Source organism: Anser anser, assembly GCF_964211835.1.
Source record: "Anser anser genome assembly, chromosome: 8".
Taxonomy (NCBI): Eukaryota; Metazoa; Chordata; class Aves; order Anseriformes; family Anatidae; genus Anser; species Anser anser.
In genome coordinates, this window is record NC_139728.1 from 22,400,357 (window position 1) to 22,426,896 (window position 26,540).

At 41.3% G+C, this 26,540-nt stretch overlaps 1 protein-coding gene across 2 annotated transcripts in view; it reads right to left on the bottom strand.

Annotated features, from left to right (window-relative positions):
• TESK2 (testis associated actin remodelling kinase 2) overlaps positions 1-26,540 on the bottom strand; it is a 77,276-nt gene that overhangs the window by 12,731 nt on the left and 38,005 nt on the right. For both annotated transcript variants that reach the window (XM_083846925.1, XM_083846926.1), the window contains exons 5-7: positions 10,803-10,949; positions 2,809-2,891; positions 774-849 (exon numbers count right to left, since the gene is read on the bottom strand). In XM_083846925.1, the coding sequence (XP_083703051.1) occupies positions 774-849; positions 2,809-2,891; positions 10,803-10,949 (306 nt within the window). The remainder of the gene's footprint in view (positions 1-773; positions 850-2,808; positions 2,892-10,802; positions 10,950-26,540) is intronic.

The following is a 26,540-nucleotide window of genomic DNA, read 5'->3' on the forward strand; positions in this document are numbered from 1 at the left end:
TTACTGAAGTTGCTACTGCTTTCCTCTACATTTAAAGTACCAACAATTGAACAGATATTGAGTACTAGCTAAAAAAAGGTACAGGATGTGGGCTTTATCATGAAAAGTTGCTCTTGCAGGGCTGAACTACACTGTGTTTTAGAGAACATCTTTGCACATGACAGAGGAAACCCTGTGTAAAGAACAACCTGATAGAAAAAATACTATTTCTAGAGCCTAGTGTGATCTGATGCTCCACTAAAAGAAGCATTTTCCAGTACCACCAATAGAAAAAAATGTAAGAAATGCCTTTGGAGAACATTTTTTATCCAGGCACATCACCTTTGAGTACTGTTGATTTTTTTTAATTTTTTTTTAATTCAAGTAATTGTACAAATTTACAGACCTCTTATTTTTAAGAAGAGATCACTAACCCATTGTCAGGAAAATCACCACCACCAAGTATCACCAGACATTTCTAGCAAGACCTGGTTAAATCAAGCTGTGTCAGGTAGACAAGTCATTATCACATTTCTGCACATGGGGTGTTTCAAAATGGAAAACAGCATAACAGTGAATTATGCTAAAGGCACTTCTATTTCTGCTTAAGAAACTATTCCATGAATTAAAATTATTAGCTGTTCAACTCACACTCTCCCTCAGTCTGAATGACCTACCTACTATAGGAATATGACAAATGAAAAAATAACAATAATATTATGGAAATCTTAAGTCTTGTATACAGATACTGAAAAGAAACAAGTGACAACTAAAGTCTATTTACATGTACCAACCTTTTCATTGTACGGTTCATCTCTGAGAACTTCTGGTGCCATCCAGAAGGGTGACCCCACCACTGGTAACTTTTCACTATGTGTAGGTGTAGAAGAGGAGAGAAAAGAATAATCATTAATGAATTGGTCCGATTCACACATTGCTATAAACTTTCTGTAACTGCAAGCATCTGTAGAAACTTTCACCGTACGGAAGTCTATACAAGTGGGATCCATAATATACTGCATTTTACTCTAATTTCCTACTGTAGTTACTGGAACATTCAATAGCAAGGGAAGGTGAAAGAGAAAGAAAGCCTAGGTCAATTACTCAACATATTGTATTTCCAGTTCATAAGTACCTGAGCCCCCCGCCGTTCCTTTTTCCCCCCCCTCAATTGTTTTATCTTCAGGTCACATATTTCAATAGCTTTGTTTTCCAAACTCTTGGCAGAGTGGATTCCTTCATCTATGTTTAAAAAGGCTTGTGGAGATCAGTTTCTGGCTAGATGTCAAATTCTCTATTCATTCAGCAGGACATGCAATTACCCCTACATGCATACCTACAGGCAGCTCCCAAAGTATTCAGCACAGCCTGCTTGCACATTTTGTCAAACAAAAAAAAGCCAAGATTCACCAGATACATCTTTTAGTAGGGAAAAGTTAAAAGTAAGTAGAATAGAACTGATTTTAGAATAGAGCTGATTTGACATCTCTACAATGTTTCCAATATGGCTGAAGACTATGGTCTTAAAAAAAGGCATCAAGCTTGTCCCCCAGCTGTCCTCGAATGAACACCCACAAAAAGGCCTCTAAAACCATGGGTTCCTAGACAGAAAACTGGAAACAATATAACTGCATTTGAAAATGATGGTAAGGCTAGATAAGGCTAGACAGAACTGAAATGGTGGCTACAGCAACACTTTCATTATCTTATATAATTAGTATCAAGATACTTGATTTAGCTATTACTATACTCTCAGTTTTCAGGACATCTCAGAATTGGGTATTAAAACCACACCGACATCTTCCTGATTCTTTGATGGCTTCCTATTGATACAGTTGAAGCTTTCAGAAGAACCTTAAAAGGTAGAGATTCCACAGGAGCGTACAAGATGCACATTGACTGTGCTTATCAGTAGTTTGGAATTAAAGTGTTCGCTTTGTTAAGCTTTCAGATCAATATTTCACCGACATTAACACAAGCCTTCAGACCTCCCAAGCTACTGTTTCAGGATACACGCAGTTTAAAAACAGTGCATAGCTGGGATCAACTTTTGTTTTCTTTGCAGTCAGAAGAGCCAGAAGGATTTTTTTTTTTTATTTTATGGTGAAGCACACACTGGAGAAAATTTGACTGCACATTTAACAGTCAGAATTCCCTGAAAGACAAGTCAATATAAAGATGAGAGGACAATTAAATCCTTGTCCTCGACCTCCCTAACAGAGGGATGACAAGAGGACTATTTCAAATCATGACAATAGTTTGCGACAGTCACCTCACCTGTGCGCTCCTCAAATAAGTGAAATTCATAGTTTCATCCCACGGAGAGAAAAATGCTGAGCTACTGTTAAACAGTAATTTTAATCTCTCTCCTTTATCGACCTGGATCTTAACTAACACAGAGGTTAAAGAGAAAAATAATGGAATGCCACTGAATGTTGTTTAGAAAAATGGAAAGGAGCTAGAGTTGTTTGGGATCAGTAGAGGACATTTATTATAAAAATGATCCCAATCCAGATTTTTTGTTTGTTTGTTTTGTTTTTTGTTTTAAATAACAAAACTACCAAATACCTGCTTGGAAGATCTACTGAAAAACTTGAGTAAATCCTTTACTCACTGGAGCAGTTTTTAAAAATAAATGACACCACTAAAACAGAACAGACAATAACTAGAACACTGGTCATCCAGCCTGCAGTTCTAGATCAAAGACTGAGTATGCTTGTCGCAAGTTCTATATCAGAATGCAGTAACGGCCTTGGGGACTCAGCTCAATAGAGCTTCTGACCTGCAACCACACCGCAACTCTCACTACATTTTGATTAGTTCACGTACCTGTGATCTGGAATTTTCTCTGCTAAACCGAAGTCTCCCACTATTGCTGAGTATCCGTTCTCATCGTGTTTTATTAAGCAATTCTGAGTGGGGAAAAAAAAAAAGAAGAGTTATTGTCTGTGCATGAAAACCCTTATAGCATTTGTTTTACTTATTTTAAATCTGGAACAAGATTACAAGGTATTGTTTGGAAGACATTTGCCTATGAGAAGCTTTTCTCTGAAAGCAACCACCCTTTTCCCCTACCCCCCCCCCCCCCGCACAATCACATGTCTGTCAAACTTAAGATGCTGCAAACAGTCTTACACTTAGTTAATAATCCACTTAAAAACTTGCTGAGAAAGCAGGCAGTCATAGGCAGCACATACCCAGCTAGGTCCTAGCAAGAATTAAGATGATTTAATTCCCCTACTGTTCAAGTACGCAGTACGTGCTGTTTGCTATGACACCTTAAGTTTTCTTTCAGGTCCTGAACCTGACCAGGATACAAGGTTATCAGAACAACAGTTTTGTATATTTTGCTATATTAATTACTTAAAAGGAACTCTGCTTTACAACAGATTACCATCAGAAAATGCAAGATGTTGCAGAGTCACACATGCTTTTAAAGACTCGAATCAAATTCTTTATTCTACAGTACACCATAAACCTGATTTAAGGGAAAAGGATAATAGGAAAAAGGTGTCAATCTTTTCCTTTCATATGCCCTCTCCAGTGTCAGGAGGAAGGGCAATTTAAGGACACACACCAATAATTCTGGTCTGGCAGCCTCACATCACATGCAGGGTATTATCAATCTATATTTGTTGCTTTTATTTACAACTCAGACATATGATTTGACCATTCCAGTACCACATCTTTTCCCCTCTGACCGAATGAATTAAAAACTGACTTCCTAAGTTTTTCTGTCCTACAAAAAGTGGGGCAAGACAGAATTCACTCCCTTACACACGCCTTACTCCACAGTCTTCTGCGGGCGGTACAACAGCAGTGACAGGCAGCAAAGCCACTGCTGACTCCTACGGAGCGGTACCCTGCATTAATTAGCTGAACAGCAGGAAACACACTTTCTAGCTTTATTGTGCTTGGACGTACAAAAGCCCCTCGCTGACCCCAGCGTATTGGCTTGTCTGTACAATGCAGCTACCAAGGAAAGCGAGTCCCTTGTCTAAAAGATCAAGTCCAGGTCATCGCTGTTTACAGATTCAGAGATGACTGCGGCTCAGGCCACGCAGTGAGTTTTCTTCCTGCCAATTAAAAGGTTAAGAGAGACGTACTTGCAATCACATAAAGAAAAGGCATCCAAGCCTCCCGAGGTGCAAAGTTCTATTTGTTTAGCATGACTCAAGTGTAATAAGTGCAGTTACTTTGGGGATTCATAAACTTGGACAAAGTTAAATCAACCGTGCTTGCCCAAAGAGCAGTAAAGCTTCTCAGTTATGGGCTTTGTTATCTTCTATCAAAGAGCACATTCATTCAGCTCGCCTCTGTTTAAACATTTGCTTGCTGTAAGTGGACTTAAAACTGAGAAGGATAAAACTTTTTTTGTAAAAATCTTACTCAAATGATTCAGCCGTTGGGCATTTCGTTGCGTACCACAGAAACAAGTCTGAGGACAGCAGAGTTTTCATAGCGTACTGGAATGCCAACCCTGATACTCCACTGCATAAACCAGTTTATTTTATGACACGGGTTGTTCAACAATTAAAGATGATTCATAATTTGTCATTTAAAAAATTTTGATTCAAAAGAAATTTACTTTTAAAATCTAGCTTCCCATCTTGCATTAATTGTTTACATTTTGTTCATTTTGAGTAGCAAGAACACAGTATTTCTTTTTACCACCTGAGTTTGGTGTATTAGGGTTATTTCTCCAATAAGGCCTGTTTTGCAAAGATTTCAGAGAAATATTTTAATTCAGATCAAAAACTATTTTCATAACCAAAAAGCTGTAGAAACAGTTCTACTGAGCGTAAGACTCACAATAATCTACAGGGCTGCTTTGATACCAAGGGGCGGCTTAAACACAACACAAGCCTGACAGACAATTTTCCTCCTCAGCGGCACACGATCACATCCCATTTGACATTCACACATTACCGACTGAAGACGAGCAATCCTATTCCCCCCCAAGCCCCAGGCAGCCCCAGCACTCAGGTGCAGCACAGAACCGTTACCCAAGTAGATTATTCCTGGATAAAACATAAATTAAACCAATAGAGCAGGCAATCTAGCTGCCACGTAATGCTGCCTGACAGCTCTGAGCTCCTTCCCAGCTGAGCAGGAGCTGCATGCTGTAGGGCCAGGCTCCCCTTCAGTGCAGACCTTTGGGGAAATCAAGCAGAACTGACACGGACATCCCACCCCACCTGACGACCCCTTCTGCTCCAAAGGTTCTGCCAGCAAGGCCAGGACACCCCCACAAGGCAACGGGGAAAAGCCCAGGGCTACATTTTATAAATACTCATCAATTGTTCTGCTGCAGGGGGCTGCGCTATGTTAAATGATGTAAATAAGGAAGCTGAACTATTCGCTTCCATTAGTGGAAGCCTGGCTTTTTTCTGCTTATGAAAAGTACTGACTGTGAGTTTGAATTCATTAGGGTAAGTACAGGAATGACTTTTTACCTACAATTAAATCAGCTGTGAGCAGGTGACATGCACCAGAAAAAAAAGCCAGTGTCACTGCAAGTGCTCACTGTAGTGAGATTAAACCAATTTAATTCAACTGGTGCAAATTTTGATGTAGCTAAATATCAATTTCTTGGAACCCAGGAAGAATAGAAGCCTGTTTCTACCAAAATCAGTAGGACAGCCTTGCTGTGGATACTAGCATGATCAGATGTCACCTTTACGCCCATACTGCTCATTCAGGAGAAAGTTTTGCAGGGGGCGATGCTTCACTGTGCTGAGTCTCTCCAAGTGCTCTAAGGATGACTGCCAGCATCTCCGCACTCCTCCACCAGCCTTCCAATCCTTGTAAAGCTGTTACCCAGCATTGCACCAAATTCATGGCATGGACAGTTTCGTTACCAGATTTAAAATGCAATTCATGAAAAAGGAGACTTATACAGCCTAGAGCAGGTGGTAACTAGTAGTTATGTGCAAACAGCGAGACATTTTTAAGCATTCACATTCCGCTACCAAGATAAATCAGGATCAAAACAGGCACAGAGCTCCATTAGAGAGTGAAAGGTTGAAAATAACTTTAAAATTTAAGCTAGAGGTGATATTTTAGTAGGAAAAGTACAGAGCATAATGCGTTGTTTCTGCTGACAAATTTACACTTCCCAGTTTATACAAAAAAGAAAAAATATGCATTAATTTGGTAATTAGTTTAATTACTGGAATTTGGCACAGAGACACAGGAGTTCAACTTCCTCTCCAGCATAAGGGACAGCTTCAAAAACTGCCAGTGAGACGAAATGTCAAGCAGCTTTACAACATGGGCTTTAAGAAAACTTGTCTGACTTACTAGTGCACTGTTTGTATAAGCTGCAAGGCAATAAAACACGAAGACCTTCTCAAGCTTTCTCCTTGGACCTCTACATAAAGAGGGATATTCTTTCCTTTGACAGCTCACACGGTCACAGAGGGCAGTATTTGACTGCAGTTGGGTTCTTGATGCTTTCTCCCCCCCAAAACGGGGACCCCATCGGTCCTTCCTGAGGCAGTCTCTTAATAAAAGCAGGGAGTTCTGTACACGAGTCCTAAAGAGTTAACGGAGCTGTTTATGCAAAGACAGATGTGAAAGAACATAAAGCCCCCTTTGTGTGTTACAGCAGCTTAACATCTGCTTTGCACAGCATAATCCTGCTAAGATGAATGCAATATTCTACTCTCCCTTTTACACAAACAAAACCTGAAAATAGACTGAAAAGTTTCAGAGTTAAAAATAAGTTGCTCAGATGAAGAAACCTCATCATTTTGTTTTATGACATACAAGCTAAACTCCTCAGAGATTTTATTGCACTCTAGAAAACAGACGTACTCCTGATGTATCATTTGCAATCCTCTGATGACTGTTACTGAATTAAAATACTTAAATGCATCATCTGTGTTTAAAGTGCCATCCCTTAGCAGAAACACAATTGACAATTTAATGTGCAACAGGAAGTTTACAATACTGTACATGTTTTTAAAACTAAAACCAATATGTTTAAGGGACAGGCTCCATTTTGGTCTCAAAGTACCAGTAAAAGTTTAGTGTTATCATTAGAAATAAACTGTAACAGCTTGCTTTTTTTTTTTTTCAGTGCAAACCCTCCTGTGCTGTGCAAAATATCCAGGCAAGAGCTCAGCCTAGCACAAAGGGGACCTTACAGAAGCAGCAGCAAGTAGAAGACTGATCAGACAAAGGTTCTGTTCATTGCTTGGGGTTTATTTTGTTTTGACCAAAAAAAAACAGCACACAAGGTAGGGAGTGAGGGGATGTCACTCTCAAGCCCGAAGGCAGGGAGTTTACCTTACATCAGGTAGTCCACAGTGACTGCTTGCGTGCGTGATTCTGTAACTGAGACCACTCATCTCTCCGTGAAAGAAGGGCAAGCCATTCCACATTTACTGTGAAGTGAAAGCCCATGTTGGCAGGAATACACACACATATACACATATATTGGCCTAGAGATCAGAATTCCTCCATAGATTTTACCACCAATGGAGCTTACCTAAAGCTGCTCACCACCTACTATTGATTGTAAGACCTCGTTTTCAATCGCACCCAATTCTGGAAAACCAAAAGGCACACACCTACGATCTGCAGGCTGGGAAGAGCCAATCCAACCCCCCTGAACCTCTGACAGATCCAAGTTGGGCTGTTGCTGTCACTCAGGGCAGACCAAGCTACAGACTTCAGCTACAGAAGCCCGTGCGCAGGGCCCGAGGGCAGAGCTGCTCACAACACGGGTGAATGCCAGCTCTCCGGCCAGCCCTGTCCTCCAGCAAGCCCTCCCGCTGTGACAGCGGGGCAGCAGGAAGGGCACAAGTGAGGTGTCAGGCCTGACATCCCCCGGGGGCTGCCACATCGACTATACTGACCTACATCTGCTCCTCGCTACTGTTCCTTTCCTCTGGCTTTCTGCAGTAACACTGCTCTGCTACGTGGTGCAATTAGGCAGGGAGAGATCATCCTGCCATATACTAATTGTCAGGAACAACTAATTTTCAATCCTAGATTGACAGAGGATGGTTACTTTTTCTTTAAGCCTTTATGCATCCAGCACACATACACATACGTTGACACTCCTGCACAGAAAGTCTCAGTTTATAGTTCAGTCAAGGCAGGTAAGTTTCTAGAAAAAATACCTTCCTCTTCATCCCAGCAAACTCAGCATCTGTTCTGACTTTTGTCTAAATCCTTGTCTTCACCCTCAGGTAATTAATGAAGTCCTCACATCAAGTCCCAAAGCTCACCGAAGAAGCACAGTACAGAACACTACTGAATCTACCCTTATCCCACCCAGATCACAAGCTCTTCCCTATGGATTGAGCCTCTCAAATCTTCCCTCACCTCGCTCATACGTTGACTATTTAATAGTAAGAATGGAAGGCGACTCAACCCATCAGCAGTACAAACCTGGTAAAATACAAAATACATTTCCACTAGTAAAATTCAAAAGTACCCTAGTGCTTAAAGTCTGGTGTTTCATCTACTTCACCTCCTAAGAAGAAAACAGGCAAGTGCATACATCACTTCAACAAATAAATAAGTAAAACTGAGGAACTGGAAAACATTACAGTACAACCAGCTACCCGGAAGGCAGCTGACGACAAACTTTTATCCACACACACTACCCTTAGTGCTAAGACCCACCCAAACACAGCATAACCACTTGTAAATTCTTGCTGGGGCTGGTGGTGGTGTTAAATGTGGACTCTTTAGTTTATTATTATTTTTTAATAACCCTTACTACTTCCTGTGGCCACTGATGTGCTTGCTGGTACACTGAAACCACGCACTCACCCTGCGTTTTCTAAACAATGGCTTACACCAATTGAGCAATAGATAACATTGAAGCGCTGTTAGGGCAGCTCCAGAGAATGATACGTAATCATGCAAAGCTCTGAATAAAGGCATTCACGCTCAGGAAATGGATTTTCATAGGACTAGCCACCACAGCATGTGTTTATGGTAAATACTGCAGGCGATCTCCTTAGTTACTTTGGTTCCTTCCAGTAACTCTACTTCCCCACTCTCAAATGCACTAAAATTCATCATGAACTGAAAAAAAGGGGGGACCACTAAGTTATCTTTTCAGTTATTTTTATGCACTTATCTGCACACTCCAAGGTGACCTAAATGGAGCTTTCTGAGCCTATCACAAACCGACATGTCTTCAAGTCCGGGCATTTGTCATAAGTTTGACGCTCTTGAATTCAGCACCTTTCATTTGAAAGGCCATCCGAAGAAATATTTTACTGCTTCAGTGAAATACTTCTTTCGCCTACCAGTTGAACATTTTTTCCCTTGGCTAAATGCATGTCCTTCATCTGCTTAACAATATGCTGAGATAATTTCAAAAAAAAGTGGATGGAAGGCTGGTAGTCACTTGGATTTTCAAACACGCTGTACTGAGTTTTTATTTATAAAAGCTGCTTCTAATCTTCAAAAAAAAATGGTTCCCCTTAGGTTAAGATTATGTTTTTTCTGGATGCTTTTGGCTGAAGTGACATTATAAAGTCTTCCCAAGACAGTTTTTGGGGTATTTTCATATTACAAGTCCTGAGTAAGCTTAAATAGGGTCATTAGCAGACAGGACAGCAGTCATCACAGGCTGCAATGGATGGCAGGATCCAGTGTGAATACTGGGGCAATTTGTTCCCAGAGCTTAGTGCTCTATGAAACTAGAAGCAGTCAATACTTCTAGCTGAGTTTGAATTAGCTAGCTACTTCAGCCAAGTAAATCCATACAAGCTGTCACCAAAGCAGTTCAGACCGATCTAAGTCCATTGAAAACTCTGCCACTGAAATACCGTTCTGGAGGATAGTTAATAAATTCACCGAGAGGTGACAGACTTAACGTTAGCAGTCATAAACAATACAGGTACCTTGCCCGTACGCCGAAGCAATGGAGAAGTCTTTGTTTGTGATGCGATCATTAAAACAAACAGGAGAAAAGAGCTCAACAGATTACTAGGAACTCATTAAATATTTCTAAGATCAAACTTCAGAAAAATGAAAGCTTCATTTCAACATTAGTGTTTGAGCAACGAATTAGGGCAGTTTGAATTTTCATCACATGGAATTTAACTTGTATGATATAATAGTTACATTGCTGAATTAGTCTATTCAAGAACTGGAATTCCAAACCAGCCCACCAGAGATTCTAGGAGTTCTTTTTTAATTCTTTCCCTTCCCATACAAGATTCCTTCATTCCAGTCTCCGTATGGATTCCTTCTTTCCTAACTAACCTTTTTTTTCTTTTTCAATCCTTGTAAGACCACCGAAAAAACATAGGTAAACTGGTTTGGTCTTACTGACCATAGAAATGGAAGAAATATAAAACAGTACTGTGAATTAGTAAAGAACAGCCACTCTTCCTGTTGAAGGAAGATTTGTGAAATGTATTGGGAAATAGAACAAAAATAAAATTTAAAGTGCATTTGTAATAATCTCAACTTGGGATCTTTGTATGATTGTTCTGTTGCAAGTATTAGATTGTTATGCTAAATTATCCAGGGATTGTAATACATTACTGAACCATAATTCAGAACAAAAAACTAAGAACTCTGCAGCTGGTTTCTGAGAAATCCTAACCTGAACTCATTTAAGGAATGACCTTCCTTCAGCGTAATTATTTCTTCAGTTCCCATGAAAACTATCAGCATGTTTTGGGAAAGATTTTAAACCTATAAACTGTATTTGAATTTGTTTCTTACAGTGTCTTAGATCACACTTTATATAACAGTACTTCTCTGCTGGAAGGAGAAGAAAGAACCAAACAATCAGTTATAGTACCTTCATTTAAAATTTCCCTTCATTTTATAGACAGTACCTTGGATGTAAGGTCTCGATGAAAAATGCCTTTATAGTGAAGATAACTGATTCCCATAGCAATGTCATAAGCCAATTTCACCCTCACTGTCCAGGGCAAATGCTGGTTACTGTCTAATAGCTGCTCCAGGTTACCACAGTTGATGTACTGAAAAGACAAAACAACATTTGTAATTAATTCACTTCAGATATCATCAGGAATGTAAGATTCATCACTACACAAGCATCTTTAGCTCAACTATACATTAAAAATTTTTTTCCCCTTAAGGCTAAGCAGGCAGGAAGTTTGCAGACCACGAGAGGCTGAAAACATCTCCCTTCCCCACCTCTACCACTACATTCATGTTAAAGATGCATGCAACAGCCACCACTGCATCAACTAACAACACTTAAATGCTGGTATTGAAATAGACCTTTCAGAAACACCTACAACATAATACTACCCTCTCATTTCAGCGTGATGAACATAAATGAAAAAAAGATGAAGAGCTGGCTCTCGGGCAGAACAAAACAAGGAGAGGGCTAAGTATCCAAATGTAGGTCATGGAGCCTGATCAAGCTCCCAGATATCTTTTCCCTAAACTGAAGCAGCAGCAAAGAAAAATATCACAATATGTTACTGTAAGTTACACTTTTTTATTGCTGTATCTGCAAGCCCTAGTCAGGGACCCGATTCCCGCTGCGTTTGGTACTACATCAGCTCCATCAAATGGAAACCCTCACAAGAAGGAACATGCACTAACTGTAAGATAAATGCTGTAAGAGACTGTGAAATGAATCCTCAGCCAAGCAGTGCTAAGTAATATAATCCTGGGTTAAGGCACAGCAGCTCCGCTGCTTCTCAAATAATCATTAAAGCAACACTGGACTTGTGCTTCACGTATAGATCCCTTACGCCACAATACCTTCTATGCTGTGTTTTAACAGCTTCTGGTTTCGCTCCCAGCCCCCTCGTTAGCCACAAAGCAGAGACTAGGTCAGGCCAGAAGGGAAACCTGGCAGCAACGCAGTCAGTTCTCTCAAGAAAATCCAAGCGAGGCAGCCAGGATAGTTTGCTCCCAAGCCTGGTCGAAGCACAGAGCACTGAGGCTGGCTGCACCAACTTTGCTCCTCTGTCGCAGGCAGTTCTCCAACACTCCCTTAAGAGGCTTTGCATGTGCCACCATCATCTTGTTAAAATAGAAACTGTAAATGCAGCCTGTTATTTCTGAAACTTCGAATTCAGCTGTATTTTGCTGGACTTCTTTGTGTCTCAGATCCAGAAGGCAAACAGGAACCACGCTCCGTGCAGCCTGGATGTAGCTGAGCTCCCCAGACCACGCTAGGCAGGAAAGGGCACGCGCAGGCCCAGCCTCTGCTGGCGCATGGGTCAAGACTCACCTCCCGAACAGCTGATAAAAAAAAACCCTTCCTTACAGCCAAGCCCCGTCTTTTTTGAGCTCAGCGGTTAATTCTGAAATCCTTTCCCAACAGACGCACCAGTTTCACAGGTAACTATTTAACAAGGCCAAGTTGTTCAGGTAGGTGATGCGCCAGCAATGTCACCTGTCACGAAGCTTGCCGGGAGGGGGCACCACGAAGCAGTGGGGGGCTCCACACTCCCCTCACAGCTACCCCACACATCCCCTGGGAACCAGGTTCACCCGAGCCCACGAGCTGCACATCTCACCGGTAACCCAGGACACGACCGCTCCCTCCTTCTCTCGCAGAAGCTCCGCCGAGTGCTTTCACAGCCCTCGCTGGACAAGCTGGGAAGCACACGCTGAGCGCATGGGGACAGGCGGCACAAGGCATCCTCTCCCTCAGCATTTTTCTCCTTCTAGATACAAACCTTTGGCCTGATCACAGTGCTGTGCGTCTACGTTTCGCCCTTGAGCAACCATCCAGGCAAAGGGCAAGTAGAAGACATACTTCCTCACATTCAAATGTTCTTCAAAGGCAGCTGACAGCTCCAACCTGGGCCAGATTCTCAAGCAGATATCAACTACTTTCTCATACCAAAGGAGGCAATCTCATAAAAGGGGCACGGGTCTAGGAAATGCTCCAATATTTAGCAATTTTAGCTTCTTGCTACCACTTCAAGACAGTTTCATATCTTTTGCATTAGCCCAACAGCAGGAGAAAGGGTGCAAGGAAAACTATTGGATTCTAGAGAATCTGACGGATATTTTGAAATGTACCGTCCTGTCCTTAAGTAGCATTAACTTTCTATCAAACTAATCTCTTTTGTGCTAAAGTAGAGATAATTGCTCAGAAATTTGTGCTCAGTGCATATCATTTTGCAAAATAAAATGCCTTCTCGGCCCCTCTCCGCAATCAAAGCAAACAAGACTTCACACACTAACGATAAACATCAAACGTTTGGCACAGCTTTAGCCCAGGCACTGCAGTTTGGGAGAGGGCATTGATTGCACGAATACACTTGGACCAAGAAATCGCAGGCTGGCTCAAGGCAGAGACCCAAAACAACCTGGCTCTCGTGCTGCGAGGTCGTGTGTCAGGAGAGTGGAGCAGGTCTGGAACAGGCCACTCAGGGCTATGCAATTGCCATCCGTGGAGATATTCAAGATTCAACTAGACATAGCCGCAGCCAACCTGACCTAGTGCTGGAAACAATACTGCTTTGAGCTTTTCCAGCTTTGATCTTTCTCAGTGCTTTTACTTGAACCCCTAAGGGAGCCAGATGACCTTACAGTACTCAAGAAAAAAACATTGCTCAATATAATTTTAAATTTATTTTTAAAATCACAAAATAGCATTTTGTGCACACTTAAGGAAAAGAATAGAGAATAAGAGATTTCTACATTAATCTCATATAAATCGGCTTTCCTTTGAAGGGTGCAAGTGGTACTTCTCAGGCAGTTATGCTCAAACCAGAACAATATTGGCCAAGTTGGAACGAAAGGCCTAAAAACACCTCGCTCAGTAACCCCAATTCTAAAGTGACACTTCCCGACCACCTCGGACCAGTTCACCTTTCTGACTGGGCAGTAACAGACCGTACATTTAACACTGCCATATTCAAATTCATCAGCAAGAAAATGCAAGGGTGAATGGGATCACTGACCTGGCTTTTTGTTTCGGTTAGGGCTATACAATACCACAGTAAGTGCTCCAGAAGTGCTAATAAATAAAACGAGCACTCCATAAGAGTATTGAAATACATACCGAGATATGACAATGATAGCTACCTGCTATTTTGAGTATGCTCATGCTCTCCTTTTCAATTAAGTAAACCTATTGATTCGTCCCATTGCTCCCATATTAGTTAAGTACATCTAATATCTATTCCCCCAGTACTTTTCCAGGCAAATTAGCTTGCAAGGTCATTCACCCGTCTTAACCGCAAGGACTGCATTCTAGCACAGGCTGGGTGAAAACAACAGATACACAGAGGACACAGACGAGCTGCAGAAGTCAGCACCAAACCTGATTCTAGCACAGACACAACCCAGTAGTTTCTGACAGGAGGCCCTATCTCCTGGCAAGCGCTCAGAGCTCATTTACTAGAGATGAGAGCTCCAGTTCGGGCTCTAATTACTTCTACGATGCATAGCAGGCTAATCATCAAGTGAGCAAGCAATCTAAGATTTTCCTATAGGCAACCTGAAGACTTGATCTCAGATGGTGGCTGGCCAGCAGGTAACCTTTACATACAGAGTCCTGAATTGTCCGTAAGGCAAGTGCCACACAGAGTTCAGTGTTCCCCTGGTGTCACAGAAGTAATCCAATTCCTTCGATCGTTCGGGCTGGTAATGCACACAGCCAGCCTGATGGCCTGTTTTATTCAGAGCCCTTCGACAATGCCTTTTCGGCATAGACACAAAATTGCAAAGATAATTTTTTATTTGCCAGTGCAACTGAAAGAAAAATACTTGTTCTCAATCTCAAACCAGCTCTGCGTGGTAAGAATATCCTAAAGGATAGTAAGGGCACCTCTCCCTTAGAGAATACCGGATTCTATTTCATCCCTGAGACATTTCAGGGCTGGTACTTTCAGACAAAACCCAGTAAGGTTACAGCACACACACCATCTCAAAGCATTGTTCCGCTACAACAACGGGCATTGCGTAAGCGCACAAGCAATTGGAGGAGAGATCTGATCAGGCTACAAGAATGAAAGCAAAGGACGCTGCTTGTCATAGAGAGACCTCACAGCTAAATGGAACAGTGTTCAGACCTTTTCAGACTCTGTATTATCAAGTTGCAGTGACACAGCTACCCATTATTCTTACTGCTAGCTTTTTGTCCTGCAACAGGAGACCAACAGTCAGGTTATTTGGTTGCCAGAGTCTAAAAGTAACCACTTCAGGTTATTTTTGTATTTATTAGAACTCTGCATAGCAGATTGAACTATGGCTTAAAAGACTGGCATTTTAGCTCACAAAAATATTCTCTCTCTTCAATATTATCCATGGTATGAGCTATGTGCTTTCGTTGCTAGAATGGAAGTTCAGCAAAGCTGTATGTTACATCTCTCCCGAACCTTATGAGGAAAGAGGCCAGTCGCGTCTTTGAAGGACAAGTTACCCAGATGCTTAGCCAAGCACGGGTGCTTTCCAGATCAGACAGCTTTGTAGAGGCTTCAGGTATTATAGCTTAATGCAACAAAAGGCAAAAGCAGCAGTATAACCCTTTCCCACACAACTGTCATTGGAAACATTATTTTCACCTAGGGATAGGATAATAGGGCTGCTTCCTTGCTAGGACTGCTTCCTTGCAAACACTTGCAGTCATGGTATCAGACTCAAGCATGAGAAAGGGAATGAAATTCAACATATAATGGTATTTGCACATGGCATTACATGTTTAACCTCAAGAGATTAATATTGAACCTTCAGCTTTCAGGTTTTAGCCTTCAAAATAAAGTCTTGAACACACTAATAGGACAATTAGAAGCTTGCAAAGAAAAGACATCAAATCCACATGGTTCCAGCAGTTAGAGCTCAAAACCGAAGACTCCAAATATCACCAAATCTGAGGGGGAAGAAAGAAGTGAGCTGAAAAGAGTTTTAAACACTATTTTGAAAAACGATGCTGTTTCAATATGTAGGTCTAACATAAGTCACCAGATACTGCACAGGAAAGCCAGAAAAAGTTGGCCTACTATTTACTCCGCTTTAAATGTCACTGTTTTCTGTTTAAAAAGCAACAAATAACCACAAGACACCCCTCTATGGTGGCCCAAATGTTGACAAAGGCAACATATTAAGTGGTTAAGAAAAGTAGGTGTGGAGAGTGCATTCAAGATGACAAATCAAATGAAGTTAAGTAAGGAATACGAGTTCTGGGGAACTGAACACTGCAAGACAAATGCTGAGACAAAGGGCAAATATGGTGGAGAAGCTCAGTGAAGAAAGCAGGCAGAGAAACAGGAATAAAGAGAAACTAGAGTTGTGTAACACCTTCAGCATGGAGGGGAGAGAGGGAAGGAGATGTCAGAGCAAAGGCCAGACTACATAGCTTGACTCCAAAGGGACACCCAGCAAGCAAAGTAACAGCAGTGCAGACATCAGCGAAGGTATTGAAGCAGACCTCAAAGGGGACAAAGCTTGCATTTTTGTATCATGTCTGATGCTGGAAGTGAAAAGGTAACTCTCGTGCCTAATAACATCCAGATCTTGTCACTCAGCTTCGTACAAAGGTTTTAAACCACACGTTTCAAGGAGGACACAATCCAGTCTTCAGTTTTCGTATGTTTAAACAGTCATCTGTCACACCCAGCACCCCAAGCGACTACTTGGGAGGCTTCTGGCTCTAAGACAAGCCATCATGTCCTTCTGCGCCAGCTGCCATAATCAGCTACATCAGCTAGAGGGGGAGGCCTGGAAATTTCCTAATTTCCCCCATCTGGTCTCATCAGCTTCAACTGTACGAAACTGGAACCAGAACAGTATCGGTATGTTCAGGACTCCCATATGAGATACAAGCTGGTACACTGAGACTGCTTACCAGATTCAATTTAATTGTTTTTGATGCCTGTTTATATCCCTCTTCTTGTTAGGAAGTGGACAGTTCAAAGGTCTAAAAAACCACCTCACCCAACCGCCTCTGAGCAGTAACCTTCCATTTCCACTGATCACCTAACACACTGATGGCACCAAACAAAATAAATGTTAAAGCAGAACAAGTTGGATGTTTAATTTGGGCTGTATTCTTGGACAGCAGGTGAACTGATGTTGCCAGGGGAAAAAACACAGTACGGACACAGTCAGAACATGCAGGTGAAGCGAGCACATTTCAGAACAAAGCTCAGGCTTTTTAATGAGACCAGAAGGGCTCAAGTGGCTACGCAGAACAGCCTGATTAAAAGAATAGAAAAACAAAATTCTTCCTCTAAAGGCCACTTTTCTTTCCCACTTCTCAGTTGCTGAAAACTGAAGGAAAAACAATCTGTAGCCTGAAGTAAAATTCTCTTCTGCTTTCCAACCCATACATATTTTGACTAAAGAACTGAATTGCTTTTTCTTTAAAAGTGTTAACAGTTACAGGATAAAAATAAGCTTGCTTTAAGAGGTGTCAGCTATTCTTCGGAGAGAGGGCAAGCTTCTTCATGCAACTGCCACAGCACGGTTACCACCAGAGCTTGGGCCCAGAAGCCAAGAAGCACAGCAGACCTAACGCCATGTCTTGTGCTGTGTCAGGTGCTGCAGTGATTGATCCGCTGTCACCTCCTCCTACAAAGGCTTGTACAGGCACGGCTCATTTTATAGGGCAAGCAAGAATTAACATGCACCACTCGGGAAGGAGCGTTAACAAAACCCATTTGTGGCGTTCCAAAGGTTTAAGTGCTAGCAGGAAAACAAACATGGCAAGGTCTGTCCTCCTTTAACTCTCTGCTCTATCCAGCAGCTCTCATGGTCAGCAGGCACAATTTATCCCTCTCCTGTCGTTCCTTTCAATCAATGCTGAACACTCATTTGCTTGCCTGCTTCTAGAAACAGATTACAGTAAGGCTTCAACTGCAGGCACATTGCAACAAGGCACTACTCAACCCCTACAAATGAAGTCAGGTTTATGGGCATTCACTTACTCATACCCAGGTTTGAAACACTTCAGGAACTAAGTTTATTTTGTTGGAACCGGAAAACACTCCCAGTATATCTATGCAAACCGACCTCGATAACCACTTTTTCCTGCAATTATATTAGTAGGAAAAACAGAAAGCAAAGAAGGCCTAACGCAGAACAGCACGTTTGCAAGCTGAAGTCACACCACTCGGCTCCTAAGCAGAGCCTGGTTTCAATGCAAATGACAATCTGTGATATGGTGAGCTAGCAACGGCATAAATTATCTCACAGGCACAGAAGAGAAGGCACCTTGCTGCTGACACCAGCAAGAGAAACGCCATCTTGACAGTAACACTTGTGTTCAAGAGCAGAAAGCTCGCCCCGCACCGAACACACTACACGCTCCGTTCTGCCTGGAAACATGTTGCAGCCCCTGACGAGGAGCCTCTTACTTAAATAAACTTTTTCTCACCTTCCCCACAAAGATACGAGCAGCATCAGCCCATGGAATATATGCCTGCAAAATTCCAGATAAATAACCTGTTTGCTTTACGTAAGTCTGTAAAAATAGCTCCAAGGAGCTACTGACTCCAAGTTACTGTACACAACCACCTCTCATGGTGCAAACTTAGTTTGAATTCTGCCCCAAAATACTGGTTTTGAGCTGTTTCAGAGTGCTTTTCCCAGCCTCAACGCTCCAGCTGTGCCACAATGAGCACCTTCAAATGTAAACGGACACTTCATTGGCAATTATAAAATGCATCAGGATCCCCTACAAACAGGGTTGTGCAAAGGCAAGCCTTAAAAACTTTCTCATACAACCCTGTTTCTGAATGGTCCCAATCGCTGACAAGTGAAGTGCAATGAAGGAAGTGAAATTACAAAACACTTGTTAATTCAAGAGTATGCTTCCTGGGGTCCAGGGTGAGAGAGGAAGGAAAGGAAGAGAAAGCACTAGAAACTGAACTTACTAAAAATATACAAGGAAAAAAAATCCCAGGCAAAAGGTTAAAGAGCCAGCATTACAATATTTAATTGAACTTCATGTCTTTATATGCACATTTAACAGGAAAATCTAGTCCTCAATACAATATTCAGTTCTCCTCCCCCATGATGAGAGTGAGAATATGCAAGCTTCATGTATTAACCTAAACATATTTCCAAGATAGCAGAAAGTAACAATACAGGAATTGCAGGGGTTGCAGTTCAAGAATGCTTTTTTGATTTTTCGCTTGAGACAATGGTAAATGGACCAGTAGGTTTAAAATTAGTGTTTTTAAAATTAGTGTTAAAACACTGATACAACCCCCCCCACCCACACAAAAGTGCACACACTTACAGGGAAGGGAAGGGAGAAAGGGAAAGAGACAATGGAGCTTGCTGTTTCCAGTTTAGTATTTATCTGCCTCTTATCTTACTTTCTCCTATCCCTGAAACATTCTAAGAAGAAGGAAGAGGTTACCACCAGCAGGATATTTAGCAAGCCTTCCTCAGAACACAGGATATTTAGAGGCATCTATCTCAAAATAATAAATAAAAGAGGTTCATCATGCACTATTACAGGCTCCGAAGTGACAAAACAAGTCAATCATCTTCCTATGAGTGTAAAAAAAAAAAAACAACTTGAAGCCTGCGTTGCTGAAAGCAAGGGTTTAACCATGAGCTCTTAACCTCATACACAGGCATTTAAGAAAATGACTGGAATTCAAAAGCTTGCACGTTCACAAGTTCTCAGTGAAACAACCGGTTGCTCAACACTTCTGATCTAGCCACCTGCACGCATAAATACAGACTGGGTACCTAAAGTTAGATTCATATTTTCAAAGTCTTGGCTTCTGTCTTTAGATGAGGATTTCTTTAGCGTTTCCGATTATAGCACTTTTACTTCTGAACTTTTGAGACCCACTCTTCTGTCCTTGGTCAGCCAGAACTGCAAAAAGGACTGGCATTCTCTGGAGAGCTGTCCCCAGTGTGCTTAGCTTACCTGGCCACCACCAACCCAAGCAGGTTTTTCCTTTAACCCATCTGCCTGCAAGCACTTCCTTCCCGAGGCAGAGCTCACAAAGCCAGCTTGTGTCCTTGAGAAGCCAATGTTTTTATCAGCTCTATTTTCTGCAGCTGAGCTTTTTAAAATCAATTCCACCCTTCTGTAAAGCAAGGACCCACCTGAATGTCCGCTACTTACTATTCTAATTCTGCATGTCTACATGGTAAGATATTAATCCTTAAAAGACGCTTCTTGGGGAACTGGTCTAACCATAGCAGGCATACAGCTGCAGGAAAATGCACAAATTCATTAACTAAAGCTTCCTCCAGTCAAAAATTAGTTAACTAAATCTTCCTCCTGTTCTCAGGAGCAGTACTGCAACCAGGTACAGCTGCATTCAACTTCCAGTCAAACTGTAGCTGCACCACAGAAGACTGCAGTCTATAGGACTACCTTGGTATAAGCATCCCAAAAATTAAGGTCAAAATCCCCTGTTGGTTAGTATTTTTCTGGAAACTCTAGGTCTTTGATCATTGAAAGCTAACCATCTTGTCTGACCGCATTCATGAAAAGGTAAATAGCTATCAGATGCAGGAAAAAAAAAATGAAATGCCACTAAACTTAAATAAAGTCCTTTACATGTTTTTCAAGAACCTGGCTTATGACATTTAAACACTCAAAATTGCCAAACTACAGATCAAACACTTAGCTGAAACTCCTGTGGAGGCCTGTAACAATTCTGGTGAAGAAAGAATTAAATGGTCAGGCACACCACGCATGCCACAACATCAGGGTACACGAGTATGAACTGGAGATGGAATTTAAAATTTCCTGCCTCCTATCATTGAAAGCCAGGCCCCCTCGTGTGATTTTAAATGGACTTTATTGGTATGTGCAGAACATCAAGCTGTGTTTGGGACTGAACTCCTTTTTCCTTCTAACTAATTCACAAAAATATTCGGTTCCCAAGGAAAACAATATAAACAAAGTAAAGAATATGTACTTTGTGTTCTGTGAAATAACTTTGCAGTCTCAGAGGTTTTTTTGTGTTACAAAATAATTCATGGACTCAAAGTTAGTGCGTAAGGTTTAAACAGTATGATATTTTCCAAATACCAGCACTACTCTCCCTTGTCTACAAACTTTTTAATGTCCTACTTAGAGCAGTCTGATAATTTACTTATTAAATCTGAACATGGTATATGTAATTTTGCATCCACTGACACATACAGAGGAGCCAGGTTTACTTCTACCTTTAATCAGTAGATTTTTTTTCTTCTTTTTCATGCAACCTCTCCAAAAATACAGTTGAGGCAGACACCCGTCCTCCCCAACAATACAGTTGGTTAATCTACCGCTCTCCAGCTAATACTGCATAAGGTTACGGTTGCTCACAGAGCTACCCATGCTTCTTGACAAGGATCAATGGCACAGGAATGGGTCTCTTCAATTCTGCAAGCCGGGAAGTGTCAGATACATTAAGCCTTTCAGATGTGAATCTCTCAAGTTGAAGAGAGACATGCTGTACTCCTCTTAACAGAATGAATCCATGGGAAAAAGGACCCAGCTTTGAACACGAAACAGTGTGATGCCTTGCACAGCACAGGGAAAGCATGAGATAGAGCTGGTCAACAAGCAATCCACATTGGCTGAACGCATTCTCAGCACCTTTTTATAAATTAAACTGAGAATCTAAGTAAACTGTTATGGCAAAACTGAAACTGACAGTCCACATACTGTGAAGACTGAAAAACTGAGACCGAATATAGCTCATGTGTTGATGAGTGTTTTTAAAATTCTGTTGTGATCAAAAGAGATGAAGGGAGGTGTGCCTGCACTACAGTAAGTTTATAAAAAAACTTCCTTTTGAAATGATTAAAGATGCACTAGAAAACATTTTGCAAGCTGCGTAGGAACAAGCAAAAGCACAAGGTCTACACAGTCCTGGACAAAACTACCGAAATAATAGATTTAATTTACATACATACAAGTACCTAAGTCAGATTTAGATATATTTTTTTTTATGATAGTAACTTAAGCAAAAGTTAACGATGATACTTTGATACAAGAAATCTGAAGCACATCCCAAGGCTTAGGACTTTAAAAACACAGGGTCTTTAAAGTTTCTTTAAAGTTTCAAAAAGATATTGCCAGAGACTTGGTTTGCCATGTTATAAACACATTCATCTCAGAACATAAACAGCAACTTCCTAACTTTTTGGCTCTCAGAGAAGTCCCCATTACCTACGTCTGTTTCCTTTCAGCAAGACAGCCGCTGAACGACAAAGGTGATGCTTTCAGTTCTTCATAACTTAGCTCTGGTGTCCAGGCACAATGAAGTAGAAAGCACAGTCAGTAGACCTGTCTTTCTGTACACATTCTGTTTCTGGGGGCTTTTTCAGCTGAAAAAGGTTAAGCCCATATTCACAGGTACCAGTAAGCAGGCACATAATAACAGATTTTGCATCTTTTAGGTTCACTTGAACTCTCTCCCTGAAGTGGAAAGTAAAATACTCCAGCTCTATACATTTAAAAATAGATGACAGTAGAATGAACAAAATATTTCAAGGCACCTATGTGTTTGCAACAATTTTTCTGCAGTGAGATAATGAGGGCTGTTTCTCAAGAACAGAAACATAAAGCACTATGCAGACAGAGAACAGTCCTAACAGACATCGTGTGATGCAGTCATTCTATTTCTGTGCTGGGAAAAAAAACAGTTGCAATGAAATGGAATGATTTCTCACCTTATATATTACAGACTAGCCTTGTCTTCTTAACACTAGGGTTATTTCCCAATCTGCTTTAACCTCTGCTTGTGCTGCCATGACCCTTACTCTTCTCCTCAGGTTCTACAGAGAACTTCCCATAGAGTCCCCAGTCATTAAGGCAGAGTACAACTACTTCTGTATCAGACAAGGTTACCATTACTTTTCTCTACAGGTCAAATCCCCAGGGCCCAGATGAATGGTTTTCTCTTGACCCCGAAGCTAGCATACACAAGGCCTGACTCTTAATGACTCCTGTAGGGGAAAAGCTAATGAACCCAAACAACCAAATTAACAGAGGAAATAACACAGATGTGCGCTGCCTGCACTTCCAGTCCTACGCCAAAAGGGACAAAAGAATCAAGGAAGTAATATCAAAAGGTACTCCAGTTTTACAGCATATAACCATTCTTGTCATTAGAGTGTACCTTCCTGGAACTGAATACATTTACTTCTGATACCAAATCCAGGAGGGGTATAAAGTACCCATAGTTTAACAGAGGGCCTGATGCCTCTGAAATTCTTTCTGTTAAGGCTAAGTTTACATTTCTGGTACTTAGGTTTTTATAACTGCAAAGGCCCAGATTGCCTCTGCACGTTGCATTTTTGAGCACCGGCCTCATTGCAGCCCCACAGTAACAACTCGTCTTCCCATTCACGCAGCAAAGGATGTAAAATGAAGCTGTAGCTATAACGAATGCTACAAAAAGTATCTGAATTAAGGACAAAAAGAATAAGGCATGCAAGCAGAGATTTACTACAGTATTAATCCACAGGTCACACTACTCATTGGTTGAGAGATCATAAGGATCAATTTAATCTGCAGAATTTCACACATACTTAGAGTTCTTACAAAGTTTAAACAACAGACCTTCTGCAGCATCCTAGACCTTGAACACTTTTAATGCCAGCTGCTGGCTGCTGAAAGTCAGCTGAAAGATACCCTTTGTCATTGCAGCATGTTAATCCTTTTTACAAAAAAAAGGAATTTTGAAGTAAATCCCATCTTTTTACACTACTCTGTATCAAGATTAATTCCTCTAAAACAAAGGCTCTTAGAAGTAACAGGTATATTCTCAGAGCTGTTAGCAAAAACACCCGAGAGAAAGCCTCACGGTTGCTCACTTCATTCCTCCAGAAAGTCACCACAGTTGCTGGTTCCATGCAACCACAAAGTAACTTGACGGTGCCTGAAACCTCCGATATGCTCGAGATGTTTTATGTATGCACGTGAGACCAAACTAGACCAGAGCTAGAGACCAAATCCAAGGAGAGACAGAGGACCAAAACATCTCTATAGCTTCCCTGCCCCCTGCTTTTTTCGTTCACCCTCATGAGTCTTCTTTTTTCAGTACTACCGTCAGAAGTAGCAGGTGCCTAGACATTAAGGAAAATTTCAGTAAGCACAGGTAGCTGATGTAAAACACAAGATACTAAGGAACACAAGCTGACCTGGAAGCCTTTTATCAGTATGGATTGGCTGTGCAGTCTCTTCAGTGCTGAGACTGAGTACCACATACGAAGTAACAGAATTCTTCCATTATTTGCAAAGAACGCATGCCAGCACCAGATTCCTCTCTTAAATAGTTTGGGCAGCTACTAAAAATAACTTTACAGACTACATGCAAAAATATATTTAGAGTTCTATTTACTCTGCCTTGCTGTATGATATTAATATTATCATTACTGAATTATTATTTTCCAACAGCAGTAGAGTATTTTTCTCTCTTTTAATCTTCTACTTATTGCCACCTTTAGCACACCTTTCATCTCCTCTTCAGTTACCTCAAAGCCCAGGCTAACCAACTGATCACTGCGGCTATTCCCTTTTTTGAGGGACAACCACCAGAGCTTTCTTATCAAGAATAAGAGCTGGAAAAGAGGCGATACCTAAACGGGCAGCAACTCCTGTGCAGTACAGAATATTTGCAGAATGACTGGTAACAGGAAGCAGAGCTCTGAAGACACTAAGTTCTTTCAGGTTGATGGGCTATAGCCTACTGTGAACACCAAAACAGTTAAATATTTGCAGTGCTACGGGAGTAAAACTGAAGCTATCCAAACAATACAAGTCACACTCGTAATAACACCAGGGATTTAACATGTGTTGCAGGAGGTGGTGCGAGGAGGAATGGCGTTCCTGGGCTTTTTAAAACTCTGAGTGTGCAGTTGCTATCTGGAAGGAATTGTATGCCCATTATATTTGCTGTAAAGGTTTAGAAGAGGAAACCTAAGTGATGTCTATCTTTTTTCCCATTCTAGGGTCAAGGGTTTTTCCACAGAAAGGTGCCTAAGAACTGAGGAGGAAAAAAGAGGGAAGGAATAGGGAGAAGTTTCAATAAGACCTTACTAATGATTGACTCTGCTTGTGAAAGCTGTATGCCAGAAGCACCTTTCCTCTTAAAGAATTTATTTTCCCTTCCTTGTACAACAGTACAATCGTTACAATTCTAAGAATTTTAAGCTATTAATATCTTTTCTACCTAACCATCGCCAAAAGCCAAAAATACTACAAATAGGAAGGTCTCCAACAGCCTGAACCTCCACTCACTGCATTTACAGTTTGCCTAAACTATTGCTGTCGGGAGGAAAAGCAGAGAAGGAAAGTTTTCAGCTATCACAGAAGAACTTTTGAAAAAAAATCTCTTCCAAAGCCACAGGCTTTCATTAATATGAGTTTAGGAGTGCAAAAGGACACCGTGCGAGGAAGAAAGAAGTGTTTTTCTAACTGCTACATAACAGCATTCTTGTCTCTAAACAATTAATTGTGGTTGATGGTAAAAACAGCACTGCCAGATTCAATAAGCCATTACAGACATGTCAAAATTGTCCAATAGCAATTATCTTGCCCAAGATGAAAATTAACACGTCTGGAAGGATTTCCGTAGTAAATTTTTTTCCCAGGGTTTCCAACACAGCTATAAAAAATTAATTGAGCTGAAAATGTGCAATAGTTCAAAGAATTTCTCTGGATTCTCTTAAAATAAAGGGCTAAAGCAGCAGTCAAGATATTTTTCTTACAGCGCTTTTTAGCACCCGCATCTCCAGCATGCATTATTGCAGGCATCACTGCTCTGAGCACACAGGAAGCATTTTAGGCTTCAAGGCACCTTCGTGCATGTCTGCCTTCAGCATCTATACAATGAGATGCGTGAAGCAGTTGATAAGGACTCACCAAACGTGGCTACAGAAGCCACTGAAGGAGCCAGGTGCACAGAACGGCTGGCTTGCCCTTTATAACTATTTCACAATTACCCAAATGCCACATATACAGCTTCTTAAAAGCAAGGCTGCTCAAGTATAATCTTGGACCCAGGAAACACCTAATAACACACCAGACGCTTGGGGTGGAATCGGAAGGACTGACTGGGTAGTACACCAACAAGGAGAAAGACTGAAAGGCTGCCAGGGAGGCAAGTTGGGCAGACAGCACGTCCAGCTACTGGCTGAAAGAACATTGTCCAGCCCTCCACTGCTGAGCACGTGCTCCTATCACACTGCCACAGCCCTGTCCATAGCCTGAGAAAGCTCCAGTGCACGTCAGATCTTGCCCAGGGCACGTACAATTATAACTTCAAATTGTGGCAGCAGAGAATTTGTACACTTTTTTTTTTAAGCTATCAACCAATATGAATAATAGCCATAAAACTTTTGTAGCAACAATCAGCTATTGTTTGCAAAGCACTGCAATTTCAAGATAACCCAATCAACACACAACTCTCCCTTCCTCATCTATTTACACACAGGTGTCAAGGCTTTCGTTTCCTCCAAGAAGGAATTATCGAGCTGTACAACTCTTCCTGTACATACATATCCATCAAGTTATACCAAGATTTTAGCCTGACCTCTTGGCAATTCAGATGAATTTGCTTAACAGAGTTCAACAAATAATTTAAGATCAGCAAAGAGTTACTGAGTGGCTAGATGCTAGACTGTATGCTATGTTACTGCCTTCCACGTAATAACATAGGCCT